This window comes from Uloborus diversus, chromosome 5, assembly GCF_026930045.1.
Source record: "Uloborus diversus isolate 005 chromosome 5, Udiv.v.3.1, whole genome shotgun sequence".
Classification (NCBI taxonomy): Eukaryota; Metazoa; Arthropoda; class Arachnida; order Araneae; family Uloboridae; genus Uloborus; species Uloborus diversus.
Window position 1 is genome coordinate 83,322,680 of NC_072735.1, and position 18,380 is coordinate 83,341,059.

Sequence of the window (18,380 nt, forward strand, 5' to 3'; positions counted from 1 at the left end):
ATTTTTAGAATAATTGCGGAGAAACCAAAAATTTTACTTTTTGTTCATTTGGCTTAGTTTTCAATAAATATGCCGAAAAAAAAATTAATATTCTCTAGCACACACTTTAACAATTTCTGTTAAAACTATTGTCCTGCCTAAATTTGCTTTCCAAAATAAATAACACTCATTGCGGATCCTTTATGGAACAATAGAAAATGTTCTCAGAAATAAGGAGTTAAATGCAGTTATCAAGACGATGAAAATGATTGTAAAAATGGTATTCAGTGTATGATTTTATTTTGATATTCTAAACGGAGTATTATTTTGCTTTTTGTTGATAACAATCCACAAGGAATAGTTAAGCATTTACTACTTTAAGATAAAATTCACAGGACTGTTTGCTTATCAACTGGTACTTTGTTTTGGAGATAACTTTGTTTCTTCGGTTTAAGCTCACGACTGCATTGCTTCGAATCGAAAGAACAATTCTCCGCTGCGGTTGAATTTTTCACGTCCCATCGCACGTTCATAACGATTTGAAACAAAGAGGGATTCTTTCGCAGAGTTCAATGAAGGATGTCTTTGAAGAGTTAAAAATGACAATTGTGATGTCTCAAAACAGTTTACGGAAGGAGGTGATATGCATGACACCTTCTCCACTATGGACCGGGATTAATCCTGGATGGTTGATTGACAATCCAGGGTCAATCAACTATCAGTGGTCTGGATTGTTTCAACAAAGTTCAAATGAACACAAGATGTCTGAAAATTTTAAAATTTTAAAATAAAGATTGGCATTGGGTTGTCTTAAAATAGTTCAATGGAGGTGAAGATATGCATGAAGCCTTCTCCATTATAGACCTGGATGGTAGACCAAATGTGTCATTGGATTGATTCAACAAATTTCAAATGAAGATATGACGTCTCTGAAAACTTTTAAATGATGATTGAGATGTCTCAGAAGAGTTCATGGAAGGAAGTGATATGCATGACACCTTCTCCATTATGGACCGGGGTTAATCCTGGATGGCTAACCAAAGGTGTCATTGGATTGCTGCTATCAAAGTCCATGGAGGGTCCAACTTGCGTGGATATGGAGCCGTCTGAGGGAACACCGCCACAAGAATGGACTGGGCTTGGCTCAGAGTATGAGCTGGCACCAGGGCTGCATAAGCCCCCTCCTACAGAATGAAGCTGTGGAGTTGAGGGTTGATCGTTGGACAACATTCCCGGCATGCCGTCTTGCTGTTTCATGTTGTTCCGCCTCCATTTGGCACGGGCGTTTTGGAACCATACCTAAAAAAAACTTCGTTTCATTACTTACATCTAAACTAGTACCAAAAGAATTTTTAGCTTTCACGAATTGTGAAAAACAATAGTATAATGATAATGATGGCAATAATAATATTTCACTGAAACAAACTGGAGCTTTCTTCATTAGAAAATGCATCTCAAACGCGCACATAATATCTACATCCTAAAATACTACATACATTTTTTCACCATACCTATTGTTAATGAAGTATGCTTTTATGCTGTCATTTTGTATCAAAATATAAACGCTGAGATTTTATTATTCTTTTCACGAATGATAAGTGGAACTCCAGATCAACCATGACTATTCTGTTAAACAACACAAGCAACAAAATATTAATATTTTGTTTCATATCCAGCACTGCGGGAAATTTTTGCTGTCTTGTTTCACTTTGATAATGTATCACACAATCCCATAACAAAAGAAAATAGAAAGTTCAAGGCGCAATGCTTAAATCGGTTTGTTTTTTACTTTCTTCTTTTCTTTTCTTTTTTTCTTTTTGACTTACTCCATAGAATGGTAATCTTCACGAACGTTATAAACCTGTAAAAAATATCCTCATCGCGTCGCATAACTTACTAGGTCCCCACATTTCTTTTGGAAAGCTTCCAGTTTCAGTGCTTTTTCACACATGTATACATGAACATATATTTCCTCTCCCTCTCCTCTTTCTACAACTTCCGTCTGACCTTCCTGAGAAAGTTTGAAGCACAGGTCATCACACTCTTGGCAAATTGTTTATTTAATTTTCTTTTCATTCATACAATCAAACATGCAAACCGTATTTTTTTCCAAAACTATTACCTGAAATTCTTAAAGATTTAACATTTAGCATAAACTACACAAAAACTATTTGAGTGAGTGGAACTTCTACCATTCCTTCGGCCGAGTTTTTAGCTTTTTTTTTAGATGCAGATGGTCCAACAAGAGAATGACTTAACACACGGGTTTACAAACTTTTTCGATTCGCGGCACCCTTTAAAGAATTGGAATGGGGTCGTTTCCAAAATTTTAAAACATAGGATCTAACGCTTTAAACATAGGCTTAAAAACATAGGATCTAACTATTTTTTAAATAATTTAAGTTTAATATTTTAAAAAAATAACTTAAATCGGTGCGCTTTCATTGTTTACATTTCTTGCCGATGACATCACAAATGATGAAACGCCATTCTGTGTTGCCATTCATAGAGCAAAATATTTAATTCGCATCTTTACTCACGTGTATTGGCAACGATTTGGTTGATAGCAAGTGTAGAGCGCAATTTTAATTCGCTTCTTGATTATCGTAACGTGGAAACGCGGTACAAAGATGCGCCAAAGAGCATCACTTGTGACGTCATCAAGACCACGCCTTGTTTAAAAAATCGGACAGTTTAAAAAATTAAGAAATAACTGTTGGGAAAATGAAAGAATTCTCTGGGAAAATGTTTTTTTTTTTTTTTTTTTGCTTATTCTATCAATTTCAGTGACTAAAAGTACTACTTTTGACTGAATTAAACAACCCCATTGTCTCACGGCACCCTAGTCTATCTCTGTTACATTGTATGTGTTGATACTGTGGACATTTTGATTTACCCCTTGCCTCTCTCTGTGGCACTCCAGGGGGGCACGGCACCCACTTTGAGAACCCTTGACTTAACAGAGAAAGGGCGCAAAGTTTAAAACGTCCAAACACGAAAAAGGTACATTGTAAAAAATCGTTATTTGAGATGACATTGATAAACTCATTTTGAATCAAAGAACGTAACTCATTCATTCAAGAAATGATAAACTCTTTTAAATTTTGGCTCTTAAATTTGAATTTGTCACACTAGGTCTAAACAAACTCTTTTTGTATGAAGCATTATGCGAAGAATAAGTGTAAAAACTGAACAAAACTCGGTTTTTAGAAAAATATAGACGCGGGTGTTTAGAAAAATATTCCCTTACTAAAAGCATTTAAGTAAAATACAAACCCTATATCTGTTCCTGACGGTATACTCCCAGTAATCCATTACGCACAATTTGTGTATGTGATCATATACATAGTATGTCATAATATGAAAATTTATGAAGCTTGAGGGTATACACTATACGTCTAAAAAATGTTTGAGAGTATACGGCGTATATGAAGTATACCCTAACTGAACACCACTGTATACAGGTACATATAAAAACAGGATGTTTCTAAAATCTTGCACCGAAAAGAAAATGTGTGAAATGAAAAAAAGATTTGTACATAATTATTTTGTTATTTCGATTTTTATCCCATCTAGTCCCCCCCCCCCTCCCCATTGGTACAGCACTAGCCGAAGGTATATATGCGGAATTAACATCGAAAACTGAAATTGCGTCTATGAAATAAAAAGCTCCCAGGGGCATCACTAAGGGGTTTTGAGAGGATCAGACCAAGAACCTTTGGTTTTAACTTATATTGCTAATCCTAATAGGACAGTTAAGATCCACACTATGACTGGTATGGCGAAATCTTCACCTTCTAGGTGGTAAATGCTGGTTGTGCTAGTACCTGACGCAAAGTTAAAAAACGTCTAAATTTTCCCAAAATTACGAAAAGACCCGCGTAGAAGTCTATTAACTTTGTGAACAGCACTTTTTGAGATAAAGATGGAATATAAAAATAATTATGTTTATTTCTGAAATTTCTTTTTTAATGAAATTTCTTTATCATCTTGCACTTAACAATTTCCCTACACACGTCCGTATCGTGTTTTTGTTGCTGAATTTCCCGACCGATAGATATAACAAGGGACATAAGCTTCCAACCAATTAGGAACTATTCGTCATCAAGTGTGGAACTTCATTCATGAAAAAAAAATTATCCACCCATTCCTTTTTATGCAAAACTCTTTCGGTGCGTATAATCTTCATCATAGAATACGCATGGATATAACTCGAGGCTACAACTGTTGGAGCGCTGATATACGAGCAGAACCGTTCTCTGGGAAGAGACAGATATGGTCCCTCATAACTTTCTAACTTGTAGCCATTTGGAGATCGTCCAAAACTGCGCCTCACTTCTTGTTGCGAGTAATATTTGTGAGCTAGTCGTTTTTCAGCGCGGTATTGTCTAAGAAGGCGAGATAAATCTCTCGGGGAGATGAGAAATGTACATGAAAGAAAAATAGAGAGTGATTTTTCAGTTTCCATAATGCAGCGAATACTGTTTAAAAGCTACCTGTCGAAAAAAAAAATGAAAAGAAAAAAAAAAAGTAAAGGAAGGGGGACTTCAATATTCTTTTTAGTTTCTTCGCAAATCAAGCAACTGACCATTGATTGCAGTCAAATACAGTAGGCCGTCGTTTTAATCGGGTTTATTTTATGCGGATTTAATTAAACGCGGTTTAAGATTTGACACCCTTATTTTATTTTCGCGGATGAGTTTTGATTTTACGCGGATGCGGCATTGCAAACAAATTAAATTTTCACCTCTTTCAAAATACAAATTCCTGAGATTGCATCATTGATGTATGTCTGTGATAATACGCAATAAATTGTATTTGGGAGATATTAATAAGCAAGCTCGGGCGACCGGAGAAATTTTTTGCGATTGATTCCAGAACTCTTTCCAAAAGTATAGTTATCAAGCTCACACAATGCAGAGCTTACTGGAAGAAGAGCTTTTAGAAGTGACAAAAGAGAACGAAACCAACGAGAAAACCTACATTGATGACACACAACCAAAAGCTTTGTCACTGAAATGTCTTGAGCCATTCCTTGACAATGACAAATGATTTTTCTGATTTGTTCGTGAAGGAAGATCCCGTATGAAAGGAATGATCATGGATGCATTAATGCCCCACAAAGAACTACATAGACAAATACAAGGTGGTTATAAAATAACGTGAGATGTTCAGAGCCCTCTAGCAAGTGAAGTATTGAACGAAACATCGCGAAATTTCATGGGCTCACAAAGCAGATCATGGGATTTCGATTTCTGCAATAAAAAAATAGTACCAAAATTCACCACCAGGGGGATTTTGGAGCTGCAAAAGTGTATTACTTGTGAATACTGAAGAATTAAATGCTAAAAAATTCAGCACACATCAAGTTTTTAACTACAAAAGTTTGTTGCTTTCAAATAAGGTTCAATAAAACCAACAAGAAATTTCAATTCGTAACAAGAGAAGAAGAATACTAAAAGTCGTCACGAAGAAATTTTGGCGCCGGAAGCAAAGATTTCTTCTTGAATAATATTCATATAAGGAGGTGCACCACCCCACGTTGAGCTTTAGGTACTGAGTGTATGGCGGCAACATTTCTTTGATAGCAGATTTATTAGTCATGGCCACCGTGGTCGCCCTATATCTTTCACCTTGTGACGTTCCGCCATGGGGATTTCTTAATGGTGTTGTGTTTCTACGACATGTTCCCGATGTCTCAACTTTGAAAACTCGAATAACATTGCAGATAGGGGAAATTAATCCCCCCCCCCCGGATGTGTGGAAAATATTGTGCATTGTATGCAGTACATGGAAAATACCTCGATGTTGGTCATATTGAACCTCATTTGTTAGTAACAATCATATTTTGGGAATAAAATTGATGCATATTTTGGCAGTTAGCATTTTATCCTTCAATATTTACAGTAATACACCTCTTCAATGCCGAAATTTCCCCTAGTGATTATTTTTTGTACTATTTTTTTTTATATCAGAAATCGAAATCCCGTGTTCTACTGTGTACGCCAATGAAATTCGGCAATGTTTCGTTCAATACTTTACTTGCTAGAGAGCTCTGAACAGTTCACGTTATTTTATAACCGTCCTGTAATTAATGGCTACCACACAAAAGAATATCATTACCAGCTCTTTTTTTTTAAACACTAAGTTAATTCACATTTTCTGTATGTACGTTGCGTATATGTATCAGAACACATTATACTTATTATAAATATTTATCTATCACTACAATGAAGCTTTTTTTTTTTTTTTTCATTTATGGAACCTAACCCTTTTACGCAGCATTTCCATAGAACATAAACCCCGCGTAAAATGATGGTCTACTCTCACAAATATGTATCTTCATTTCAGAATTGGAGCACGATCTCTAAATGTCTCGCCATCATGTTTGAGGAATGTCCTTATTGCGAAATGAATTTACCTGCAAAACCCTTTTAGAGAGTCCTGTTTTCTGTGCCAGCTGCTTGAGATCTTTGGCGTCTGGATTCTGGTTGATGGCAAAGTAGGATTTCATGGTCCTTAGCTGGTGGTGCTTGAAAGATGTGCGCATGCGCTTCGTCCTCTGTCCACTTCCGGACAGGGGTGGAGAGGACTGGGACGCCGAATTCGTACCTCCGTCCAGATGAGAGAGGTGAAGATTACAGGTGGACGGATCGATCGGAGACAAGCCTGGAACAAACAAGGTCACACTTATTATGCCAATGCAGTACACCAGGTGCATTTTTAATGAGTGTATTCATTTTGTCAGTCTTCAATCAAACTGATGAATAATCGAAATTCCCGCCTCCAAAAACTTCAGAAGGAGGAACACTTTTTATTTTCTGTTTTGAATACTGATGTGACGTCGATGTTTTGTCTTCGATAATGCAGCATTAATAACAAAGCATCTATGTCCAAAATTAAAACATCGATTATATCGATATACCCACTAAAAACATCGATCTTTTGAATCATCGTTGTTTAGAAGCATCGTATTTTTTAAATACATACGTAGTAAGCTCTAAAAAAACTTCTATGGGAGAAGTGAATTCGCAACCTGTATATATTAACTTGTAGATATGATTATTGAATTATCAAAACAAGGCTATCACCAGTGGCACATTTTTTTCAGCAGTCTGTGACGCAGATAAAAATTTAAAAACAATAGTCTGCATACATTACATTAATTGTATAACCTAAATCGGCAGCAAGAAATGAAAATAATTTTTTAATGCAAGTATATGCTACCAGTGTGTTATACGCCAAAAAAATAAAGCACAAATCCTCAATATAACTGAACTTTTTAAGATTTTTTTTCCCTTATAAACCTTCTTTTTTTCCCTCCCTCAGCTAAGAAATAGTCTGCAAACTCTGAAGAATGTGCGACGCAGCATCACTATGTTTCTTCTCCTGGGAACCGAATGGTAACTATTTAAAACAAAATCATAGTTTAATTATTTAAATCAACTACTGATAGGGGGAAAACTAAACCAGTAAGTAGCGAAAAACTGTATCAACAGTTAATTTTCTAGTATGCACAGTGAGGCAGAAAAATAATTGTTAACTTTGCTCCAATCAAAGTTTACCTCTTTACACAACTAATAAACCCCTTTTCAATAACACTAATTTTTATAACAATAATCATGCCAGGTTTTTCAAATGACATTTTTGATTATTGTAAAACATTGAACATTGAATATTGTAAAACATTGAATATTGATGTTAGAAAAGCTTCTACCCTAATGGGAACGAATCGATGATGTAACACTGAATTGGGTTAAATCGATGATTTAACAAAAAAGTTTAGAAGACATCGACATTGATAACGCAATCCCTACTTTGGAAAATCAGTTATTTCAGTTAATTGATTCCAAGTTGTCTTTACTTCTCATGACCATGTCTTCGGAGTCGGAGGGAAAATTATCGACTCCGTGAGTTTTAGAGAAGTTGACTTCGACTCTGACTCTTTTACTTCAAAATCAGTCCGACTCCGACTCCGGTTCCGCAAACCTTAGCGCAGTTGTAGACAGTTAGGGAAAATGACCGACCAAGAGTTCTCATCCCTCCCTCCAAGTTCAATGGTGCAAGTCCCCCCCCCGCCAAAAAAAATATTTTTAGCTCTCTTTTTTATTTTATCTGTTTGTTAAATATTTGTTTTAATATTATTTATTTATTTATTTTTATTTATTATTATTATTTTATCACAAAAGTTCTGTGCTACGTTAATGACATACACCTACAAACTACACAAATAAAAAGTAAACAGACTAAAATAAAATAAGATAAATAACTTAAATTATAGAAAAATCAATAAAAAATTTCAATAAATAAATAAAAACGTAAAATCCCCTCCAAACATGATGGCGCAACTTGTGCCGTAATTTCTCCCCCCCCCCCACCCTGTGGGCACTCCTGTGACCGATTCCGACTCTTAGAATTTGAAACCTTCGATTCCCGACTCCGATTACAGTTCCTTCATCCCAAAATCAGTCTGACTTCTACTCCATGACTCCACAGCTCTGCTCATGACCAGGGGCGTGTAAGGGGGGGGGGGAGAAGGGACACATGTTGGTCCGGGCCAGAAACTGAAGGGCCCCAATATTTTTAAAACTAGGCATGAAATATAGGGGTAAACTAAAAGGGGGGGAGGGGTGCGGAAAAGTCATTTGTGATTTGTGACGGGCCCCATAATTTCTGTGCACGCCCCTGCTCATGACTAAGTGTGCAACTGTCATTTTAATGGACACTTGTTTTCTTTGAAATATTTTCAGTGATTATATACGTCAGCATTTTAGTTCAGTTTCTTTATAAATGCATTATTAGATTACAATAAACATAAACTTTGGTTAAAAGTTTTAAGATCTGCGGCCCCATAAAAAGCAACTAATCACTATCTTATGCTCTTGCAGAAATTATTCTCGCAAATAAGAAAAAGAAAAGCCACAATTCAAATTCATTTTTCCCGAAATATGCAGAAGACATCTTAAATCACTATTTTAATTGGTGACATCCGATTTGAAAAATGCGTTTTGATTCCAAACATTCAAAAAAGCCGTGGAACACAATATTTCACAAAAATCACGACATTTCAAAGTCTTCGTCGTCTAAACTGCATCAGCCTTCAGTGAAACATAATCATAAAATATTTTTATCAATACAATAGCGAAAGAGATTAATATCATTTTAATTAGGAAAAAAAACCTTCCATTGTTGATGGAGATATTACCCAAGGGCACATTACCGAAATCTAATTAAAAACTTTGAAGGCACCGAAGGAAAAAATAAGAATCTCTTTTGTAAAGCGACAAAACTTTTGTGACTGTCTCATAAAATTAACTGTCAACGAAATGTAAGATGATATCAATGCACCTTGTTAGATATTTTTCTCATAGTATTTAATTAAAGGTGTCAAAAGTAAAGACAAGGTAGAAAAAGGGAAAGCTCTGTAAACTTTAGGCGAAAAGTGCTAATTGAATTGAGATCCTAATCCGTCATTTCCGCAAGTGACTTCAGGATAGAATTTTTTAATTAAAACTTTCATGAAACCGCATATTTTTTAAATAAAAAAGAAGCACTTTAAGCTCTAATACCATAGAAACTCATATAATCTTGCTTTCATTTTAATTAAATGGAGAAAGATTGACTACTTTCTTTTATTTAAAATCTGAATGTTTGGATAATTTTAGAAAGGAGTTTACTATGAAGTTGTGGAAAAAGTTATTCCAAGCGACATTCGAATTTTCGGAGTTGATCATTTGTTTAACTTCACTAAAATTCTATTGACTCTCATTGAAACATTCACGAAACTTTTATGTGTTTGAAAGCAGAATTCGGGCTGTTTTTTGAACTTTTGTGGTTTGATGAAACTTTATAATAATGTTTTTGAAAATTTATTTTCAAAGTTAAAAAATAATTGAATTAGCTATGATTCAGACAGAAGATTACATTACACTTGGCGCAATCGCATAAGCAAAATAAAATGGGAGTAAAAAACCTTCGACTCTCCCTTCCTAGATGGAATAGCACGGCACATGCGAATAATTTGTTTCTTATTGAACATTTTGTTCAGGCAAAAAAAAAAAAAAAAAAGTAAAAATGAAAGAAAAGATACTCATATAAAATAAATTATGCTCCACGAATATATGAATGAAAATATTTTAAGATTTGTATAGCCATAATCAGTGGTGCCAACCTTTTTTTTTATCCGAGGGCTAGAATCTAGTGGGCTAGAACACGAACAAAAATTAAAAAGTATTTAAATCTTTTTTCATGGAAAAACCCAGAAAAGGAAAGAAAATTCCAAACCAAGAATTGTTATTACCATTTCTACATGCTTATTTTATTGATGCGAAGTTTCCATCTGTTTTTTAGAAACAGATTTTGTATTTGGCTTAAAATTTGCAACAATCATTCGTACTACAGAATAAATACTATTTACTGTTGTAGAACAGTAATAGTATTTATTCTGTAATACGAATAAATACTATTATACGAATAACGTGGAAAGTTCCAGAATATATTTTTTGATTTGAAACATTGAACATAATAACAGGCCTCATGAATCGGTTACGCGGGCCACATTTAGCCCGCAGGTCGTAGGTTGGTCACCACTAGTCTTAACTAATATACATTCAACAAATGAAATTCTTGTCAAAAAATTAGTTGTCAAAACCGCCAAGGCTTTCTAATTTCAGTGTTCAAGAAAGAGGTAAATTAGCAAGTTAGATACTTTTGCCTCGAAAATTGTAAGTTGTTTTTCTCTTCTAGTTAATTTTCTATGATGTTAAGCTCTATTTTAACTTTTTAATGCTGCATTAACAGAGGCGAAAAAGTTTTTGATTGGATTTAAAAGAAAACTTCGATTTGAAATGTTTCTGATCTTTTAATTTTCAATTGAATTTCAACTTAATGATTCACGCCATTCATCTCAAATATTACATCGTTGCAAACAGTAATATAATTCATAATAACTTAACGAATAAATAATTTTTACGAAAGATTCTTTTTTTCGATCATTATAATACTGAAAAGTGTGCTCTTTTTATCTCTCTTGCAGTCGACTTAATGCTTGAAATTCAAAAAAGGGAGATAATTATAAAAAAGAGTACTATAATTTTTTAAACAACATTGTTACAGATTTTGTAAGTAGTTACTATTTTTACGTTTTTACTTGCTTAATTTATTGTCATCTTGCTACATTTGGCGAAAATCCCCATTTCTGAGGGTTCTACACGTCACTTTTCTTCTGCATTAATTAAATAATTTAAAACCAAATTGTAAAGTTACTTTCTAGCATAACACAACTCAAAATGAAAAAAAGGTTTTACATTCGCATAGTAAGTAAACTTTTCATCTAAATTGAGTTTTTACAAATGAAGTAATCTTAGCTTAAACCTATTAATGTATGATAAGGCAAAAAATAACTTGAATTTACTTTAAAATAAATACGTGCATTAATCCTCAAGGGTATTTAACTCTTCTTTTTATTCAAACTGGGGTTTATAACTTGTTTTGATACATTATGTCTCACGAAGGCAATCCAGGCTATATGTAACTTTAATCAAATGTTTTTTTAAAGTTTTTCAAAGTAACTTTTTTGCAAAAATAACATAGCTTTACAATGTATTGAAATAAAAATGTGTGGAATAATTTAACGTATTGATACTTTGCCATCAAAGCAATATTTTGGACCTCGTTTTTACCTTGCTATTTAAATGTACTTTAAAGGACAAGAAAACTGCGGAATGTTTTTTAAATGAATGAATCATTACCTTTTTTTTTTTTTTTGAATGAAACTGCAATAAATTATAAAAATAACATTATAACGTTTCCGACTATTTCCTCCCAATGTAAAGTAAGTACAAAAAAAGTATAACCGGTTTTTAACCAAATTTGCAGCCCTCATTTAATTTATTCACTTGTATTTTCTCTTCAAAAATTGCAACCAATTTCGTTACCAAGCAATGAAGATACGGTTTTTACATTTACTTGATGATCTAAACCTAAACTAATTAGAAATGAGTTTGTGTTTTATACCTTCTATTTTGTTTGTGTGTTAAATGATATCATTAATTTTTACTGTTCTTTAATCTCTAAATCGGATGATTCGGGCATTTAGCCAATATTTTGTACTGTGTGGAGTTTAACATCGCGTTTAACCAAATATAATCAAACATTTTCGTAGAGCTGTTGTTTGATTTATGTAAAGCTTTGTTAGGGATAAAGACTGACACAGAAAATAATAGCAGATATTTATAACACTGAAGTTATTAGCAGGTTATACTGAAATTATAGCAAATAAAGTAATCCCCATAAAATATTAAATTTAAAAATAAATAAACGAACAAATAAATTTAAAAAAAAATTAAAAAAAAAAAAACAACTGTGCAGAAAAAAGGGGGGAGGGCTTTAAACAAAGCATTATTTTGAATTAAGGAAACAAAATGAGAAAAACGAAAAACGTCAAAGATAATCATGACAGAATATAATTAAACAAAGAAAGAAATACAGTTGATGCCGGTTAATTGAATCAATGGTCAGTTGAATGAACCGCGTTAATGAATAAAATATCATAAACAGAATAAAATCCAGCATTATTGAATTAGCCGCTTCATTGAATGAGCCGTTTGTGGAATCAAAACTGCTTAGAACAAACGTGATTCGTATAAGCGGCGGCCTTTGTATTTTGCAGTTTTATTTTAATGTTCCACATTTTTCCTCGTCAGTTTGCATGCACCTGTTTCTCTTCTAGTTTTTTTTATTTTTCTGTGCATCATTTTTGCACCGTTTTTAAATGCATGTTAACATCGAAATTTTCAAAGCAAAAAAAAAAAAAAAAAAAAAAAAAAAAAAAAAAAAAATATATATATATATATATATATATATATATATATATATATATATATATATATATATATATATATATATATATATATATATATTAGTTCGATAAATGGACAAGAAGTTTTCGAATGACACATTAAACCATGCGTGATAGTTATTACTCTCTCCCTCTAGCGAGACGTTTCGTTTCAAATAAACTTTACTTTTAAATCTATTCTATCGATCTAATTTGTATGTGACATGGTATTTAATGTTATTTGTTGTCTAAGAATTGAAAGTTTCTGTCATTTTTTCTGTTTTGAAACGAACGGAAACACGATAAATGAAACACCTTTCGTCTATTTTGAAATGAATCTAAACTCTACAAATGAAGCACATAGAAGCAAAGAGATGTAATTGACAAAAACAAAATTTTAGGACGTAACTAGTAGGATGGAGGGAGATACTCTCATCTGTTTTGTGTCAAGAGATGGTAATAGTAGCTACACGTTAAAAATTCAGGAAGATTTTCTGGTAATTGTTACTGTAAAATGGCGGACTTACAGCATCGCTGATTTTTACGGTAATTTATACCGGAAAAATAAGCGATCCCAGCTCCAATTGGTTGCTGTGGAATACCGAGGAAAACGTAAAATTTTACAGTAACATTTGATTTTTACGGTAATAGTTGCTGGCAACATGGATGTCAGTAACAATTGCCGTAAATTTTCCGGAAAATTTTTAACAGTGTAGGGCAGGTGCTGCTATACAGCATGGTTCAAAAAAAATCTGAATGAAAGCCTACCTTAGACCTGAACTTTACACGTGTTTCATTCAAAACTTTAAAAAGTCTGCTTGTATCCCTTTGCTTCTCACTGTCTTAAATGAAATTCGAGTACTCAGTAGTTGAAGTTAGTTCGAACGAAATTCAAGTTGATAGAGTAAACCGCTCAAACGTAAATTGAGGCAGTGAAGTTCAAGTTTTGTGTAAGACGCGTTCAAAGTTCAGATCCTTTTTTCTAAATCATGTTATACAGCATCACCTACCAGGACTACTAGTACTATCTCTTTCCACAAGACAGGAATGGTTCACCTACCATTTGCGCTGGTTATCTCCGAATTTTTAATGTTGTCACTTACATCCCTTTGCTTCTCACTGCCTCAATTGTAACATGATTTTTGAATTGATACATGGGTACTTGCACTCATTATTTCAAGTATTCCCGTAGGATTAGCTCAAAGATCATTATCAGCAAATTAATACTACATAGATGACTCAGGTAGCACGTATAGCGCTTAAACGTTTCATAAACGTTTTTAAATGGTTGTCACAGCGCTTACAACCATTTTAAAACGTTCATTAAACGAGGTGTGCTACCTGGGTTTATCATCACTGCAATTATCCAAGTACTACTGACTCAAAAAGCACCATTTTCGAGTTAATAAATTCCACTTACCCGCTCCGTGCCTGCTGAGGGCATCCATTGCCACCGCATCTCCGCTTTTCTTCTTCCGGGGCCGGCCCTTCCTTCCGGTTCCTCCGGCTCCGCATCCTCCTCCCGCGAAGACTCCCGGATAGCCGCCGGACAGCGGATCCTCGGAGTGCGGGAGTCCGGGCTCGTCGACGTAGGGGTGCGGCTGCTCCCGCCCGGACACCGCCTCGTAGTGCGCCCGGCAGTACACGAGCCCGTCCCGCAGCCCGAAGTGATCTCCCTGCGCAAGAGGGGACTCGCACCAAGCGCACGTGAAGCAGTGGAGGTGGAAGACGTGCTCTCGAGCCCGCATCACCAACTCCCGCGCAAAGATGCCGCGCTGGCAGCGGGAACAGCGTCGCACAGCGAACAGCCTGTAGATGGAGAAAGAGAATAAATCATTGTTATAAGATTTTTTTTTTTTTATTTAAGAAATACACTTATCACAAAAGCACCATTTTATTTTTCACTGAAATTCTGGTCTTGCTATGCTGTTAATTTCAAAAAACAAATTTAATTCACGTGAACAGAACTCGTGACACATAACATGAAAGCCATAAGAGTTAAGGAGCAAGCTCTTCTCTAGACATTGGTGTGCTGTCGATTTTATTATTATTATTATTTTAAATAATGTTTAAGCATGAATATTATCCAAACATTTCAACGTAGGCACTAATGTATGACTGCAGTTAAAAGCATTTTTATTCTTTTTACAATTTTCATCGGCAATGACTTTATTGCTTTTAGAATAATAACAATATATTTTCGATGACAAATTTCTACCTTGCTTTTGAAGAAAACAAAAATACATATTATAAAATGGTTAAAAGTCCACCTGAATTTTAAAACAGAAAACCTTCACGTATATAACTTTCTGTCGCTGCAGGCCTTCACCTCCTGGACTACCCAACAGAGTAAAATTTGTACTCAGATCTTGCCATAGACATTGCCAAGACCATTCAAATGCACTACAAATTAGGATTTCTTTTGAAGACACGACAACAACATAATTTTTGAGTCGGTATTACGAAGGCTGTAGTTGCAGCCATTATCGCAATTATCCCTGTAATGTTAACTAAAAATTCATCATTTCACGGTAATAATACAGGGATAATTGCAGTTAACGTTGAAATCATAACAGCAACATTAGTTTAAGAATCATCATCTTCGAGTTAATACAACTGTTGAAAACAAAATTCAATGTTTCACTAAGAAACTGGTTAAAACTTTCAAAACATAGCTGCAACATGATTTTCACAAATGCAATGGTGCTTTTTTCAAACTGGTGGCCATCTAAAGCACTATTTCATTGGGGAAACTTATTATAAATGCTTATTTGCATCGTTTTTATTTAAAAGATTCTCCTTTGTGCATTTTAATTGAAAACCTGGAGAAGTTTTTAACGCTCATCACTTCGACAAGGGCGACGACAATGGACAATGTCTTTAATGATAAGTTAAAAATTGTTGGAGAGCTGATGGTTTAAAAGTAAAAAGAATTTGGCTTTAGCCAACAAGTTTTCAGATCGAGGCTCATGAAGCAATGAGAACATACATTTAGGTGCTTTGAATAGGAAAAGATATTTGTTAGTTATGTACGTAAATTTTAAGTAATTCCTCACGAAATACTGTCTTTTTATTAAGATATTTCACTCTTAGCAAAGATATCGAATTTCAGTCATCAAGCAATGGCATACGGTCCCAAGACTGCAGTAAAACGTATTTTTAAGCACAGCAAAAAAAAAAAAAAAAACTTTTGAATATTTTTAGCTGAAATTCTGGATAATTATAAATAAAAGCTCCTCCACGATAATTTATTATGAAAGATAACTTCAGGTGATATATTTTTTTCAAATTATACGTTCTTAATTTATTACAAAAGTGAAATTAATATTAAAAAAAAAGAGTTGTTTTAGAATTTTATATTTAAAAAAAAAACGAATTTTGTCCTAACCATAATGCTTAAGAAATCATCGGTAAAAATTTCAAAAAGCGTTTTAAGGGCAGTTTTTTAATTTCTCTTGCAAAGAAGGGCTGAAGCGATAAACACGAAAATTGTTGTACAAAGTGTACATTTTAATGCTGATTACAGATACGTGTTCTGCTGGCGAAGCATCACCTGCTCACATCTTAGCTTGCTTGGGATTTGCAAAGGACATTTTGCAAGCCACCTTTGCAACCCACTATTATTTTTAGAGATATTTGGATTCATAGGGATTGTCTAGCCCAGCTAGACAATTTCGAGATAAGTTTTAAAAAAATAAAAAAAAAAACAGATATGTGTTAGAAAAAATGGGTAAGTTGAAATTTTAGAGTTGATGTTCTTTTTAAAAAGGCAACCACGTAACAAAATGTTAGTTACGGGTGGCATTCTATACTGTTCATTATTTTTAATAAACTAACACATTTCGCGTGTCTCTAGAGCTAATTGAATTCACACTTCGTGACAAAAAAATTATTAGCATACAGTGTGTCAGTGGGAAATGTTACCTAAACATAGGATTTCATAGGAATTTCGCCAATACCACCAAACTGACACTGGATTCGGAATTTCATTTTCACACGCCGTTTCATTACTGATTTTCTGGGAAAAAATTTCCTTTTCATAAAATATATTTATTTTAAATGTTATATCAACTTTGATTTTTTTTATTAAGCATTCATCTTATTTTTCTTCTCTATATATCACTTATCAAAATTTTCATGGCATTCTCTTTAAAAAAAACTTGTATAAAATCATACTTTTATGCAAGAAAAATCATTACTCGACCATAAGAAGCGATTTTCGCTACTCATATCGATATCTTGTAATCTCGTCTTTGCAGCATACTCGTATTGCTGCGCAATCATAATACCAGTTACAGAGACCGACACGACGATGACATAATAAACGATAATTTCTCAAATCATTTACATAAAAATACATTAAACTTTTAATTGGTGGATGCAGCGGCGCAGCGAAGGTGAGGTGGGGGGGGGGGCACCTCCAGTGGCATAGATTCTAACATAAATGCCAATTCTAATATATTAGTTTATGCATATGAAAGGACTGTTTCGATCAAAAAAAGCCCATCAGAAGGTATTTTTGATCAAAACACCCCTTCTGATCAAAACACTCCCTCCAGAAAGTATTTCTGGCTGCGCTAGTGGATGGATGTAGCTATTTAAAATGCATGAGGTGTTGTGTTGGAAAAAAACGTCGAAGAAGTTTTAAAATAGTAAGGCAATTATGAACATGTGGTGGTGTTCTTCCCAAACTATTATAGCTTGTGCTAAGGTGATGTTTTAATCTTAAGTGTTTATTTAATTTATTTATACATAAGCTAAACAGCTTCACGTGCATAAAGGACTACGTTCAAAGCGCCTTGCCTCGGGACACCCAAATGAAACATTTACAGCACAAGAGAAGAAAATAACACCCAGGCCACCAACGAGAATCGAACTCACGACCTCCGTCTTAGAAGGCAAAGTTTTTACCACAGACATATAGACCGTTTTGTTTCCGGACTTAAAATGTGGGGTCTCAAAGGTTTCACGTTTTAAGTGGAGAAACAAAAAAGGTCTCCATTGCCGAGAGAATTTGTATAATGGCCGAGAGGTCTAAAGTACTATTTCCGACAGCTGCCTGTGCGCAGTCAAGGAGGTTGAGGGTTCAATTTCCTGGGGTGTTTTTCTGGGTGTTTTTTTTTTCTTCTTCTTTGTGATATAAATTTCATTCTGACTTGTATTGTCCTTTTAGTACTAGTTACAGAGCATGGTAAAATATCTGTAGTAATAATATTACTAATAAAAAACAGCTGAGAGCAGAACTTAAAAAGCAACGTGTAGACCTGTAACAAATTTCAGTCCCCTATTCTAATGGTGAAGTGCAAAAGAACTGTCTTTGATGTAGAAAGAAAAGTCTGTACTAAGTGAAGGGTAAAAGACGAAACAAAAAATAATTTCCAAAAGGCACATTAAACTGGTAGATTTTCTGTGAAGTCCAAAAATATCAAATCAGCTCCGCCACTAATTTCGTAAGATTAAAACCCCGATCGAAAGCGTTTGATACCTCCGACGACGGCAATTATACATCAAATCGGAGAAAACGAGTCTCTCGTCTCCAGTTAATCACCACTAAAGTCCCTTT

At 34.3% G+C, this 18,380-nt stretch overlaps 1 protein-coding gene across 1 annotated transcript in view; it reads right to left on the minus strand.

The window, feature by feature from the left end:
• Window positions 1-867: 867 nt before the first annotated feature.
• LOC129223388 (LIM/homeobox protein Lhx9-like) overlaps window positions 868-18,380 on the minus strand; it is a 70,727-nt gene continuing 53,214 nt past the window's right edge. Inside the window, exons 2-4 of the mRNA XM_054857979.1 lie at window positions 14,238-14,626; window positions 6,401-6,648; window positions 868-1,278 (exon numbers count right to left, since the gene is read on the minus strand). Coding sequence (XP_054713954.1) covers window positions 940-1,278; window positions 6,401-6,648; window positions 14,238-14,626 — 976 coding nt within the window. The 3' untranslated portion in view covers window positions 868-939. The remainder of the gene's footprint in view (window positions 1,279-6,400; window positions 6,649-14,237; window positions 14,627-18,380) is intronic.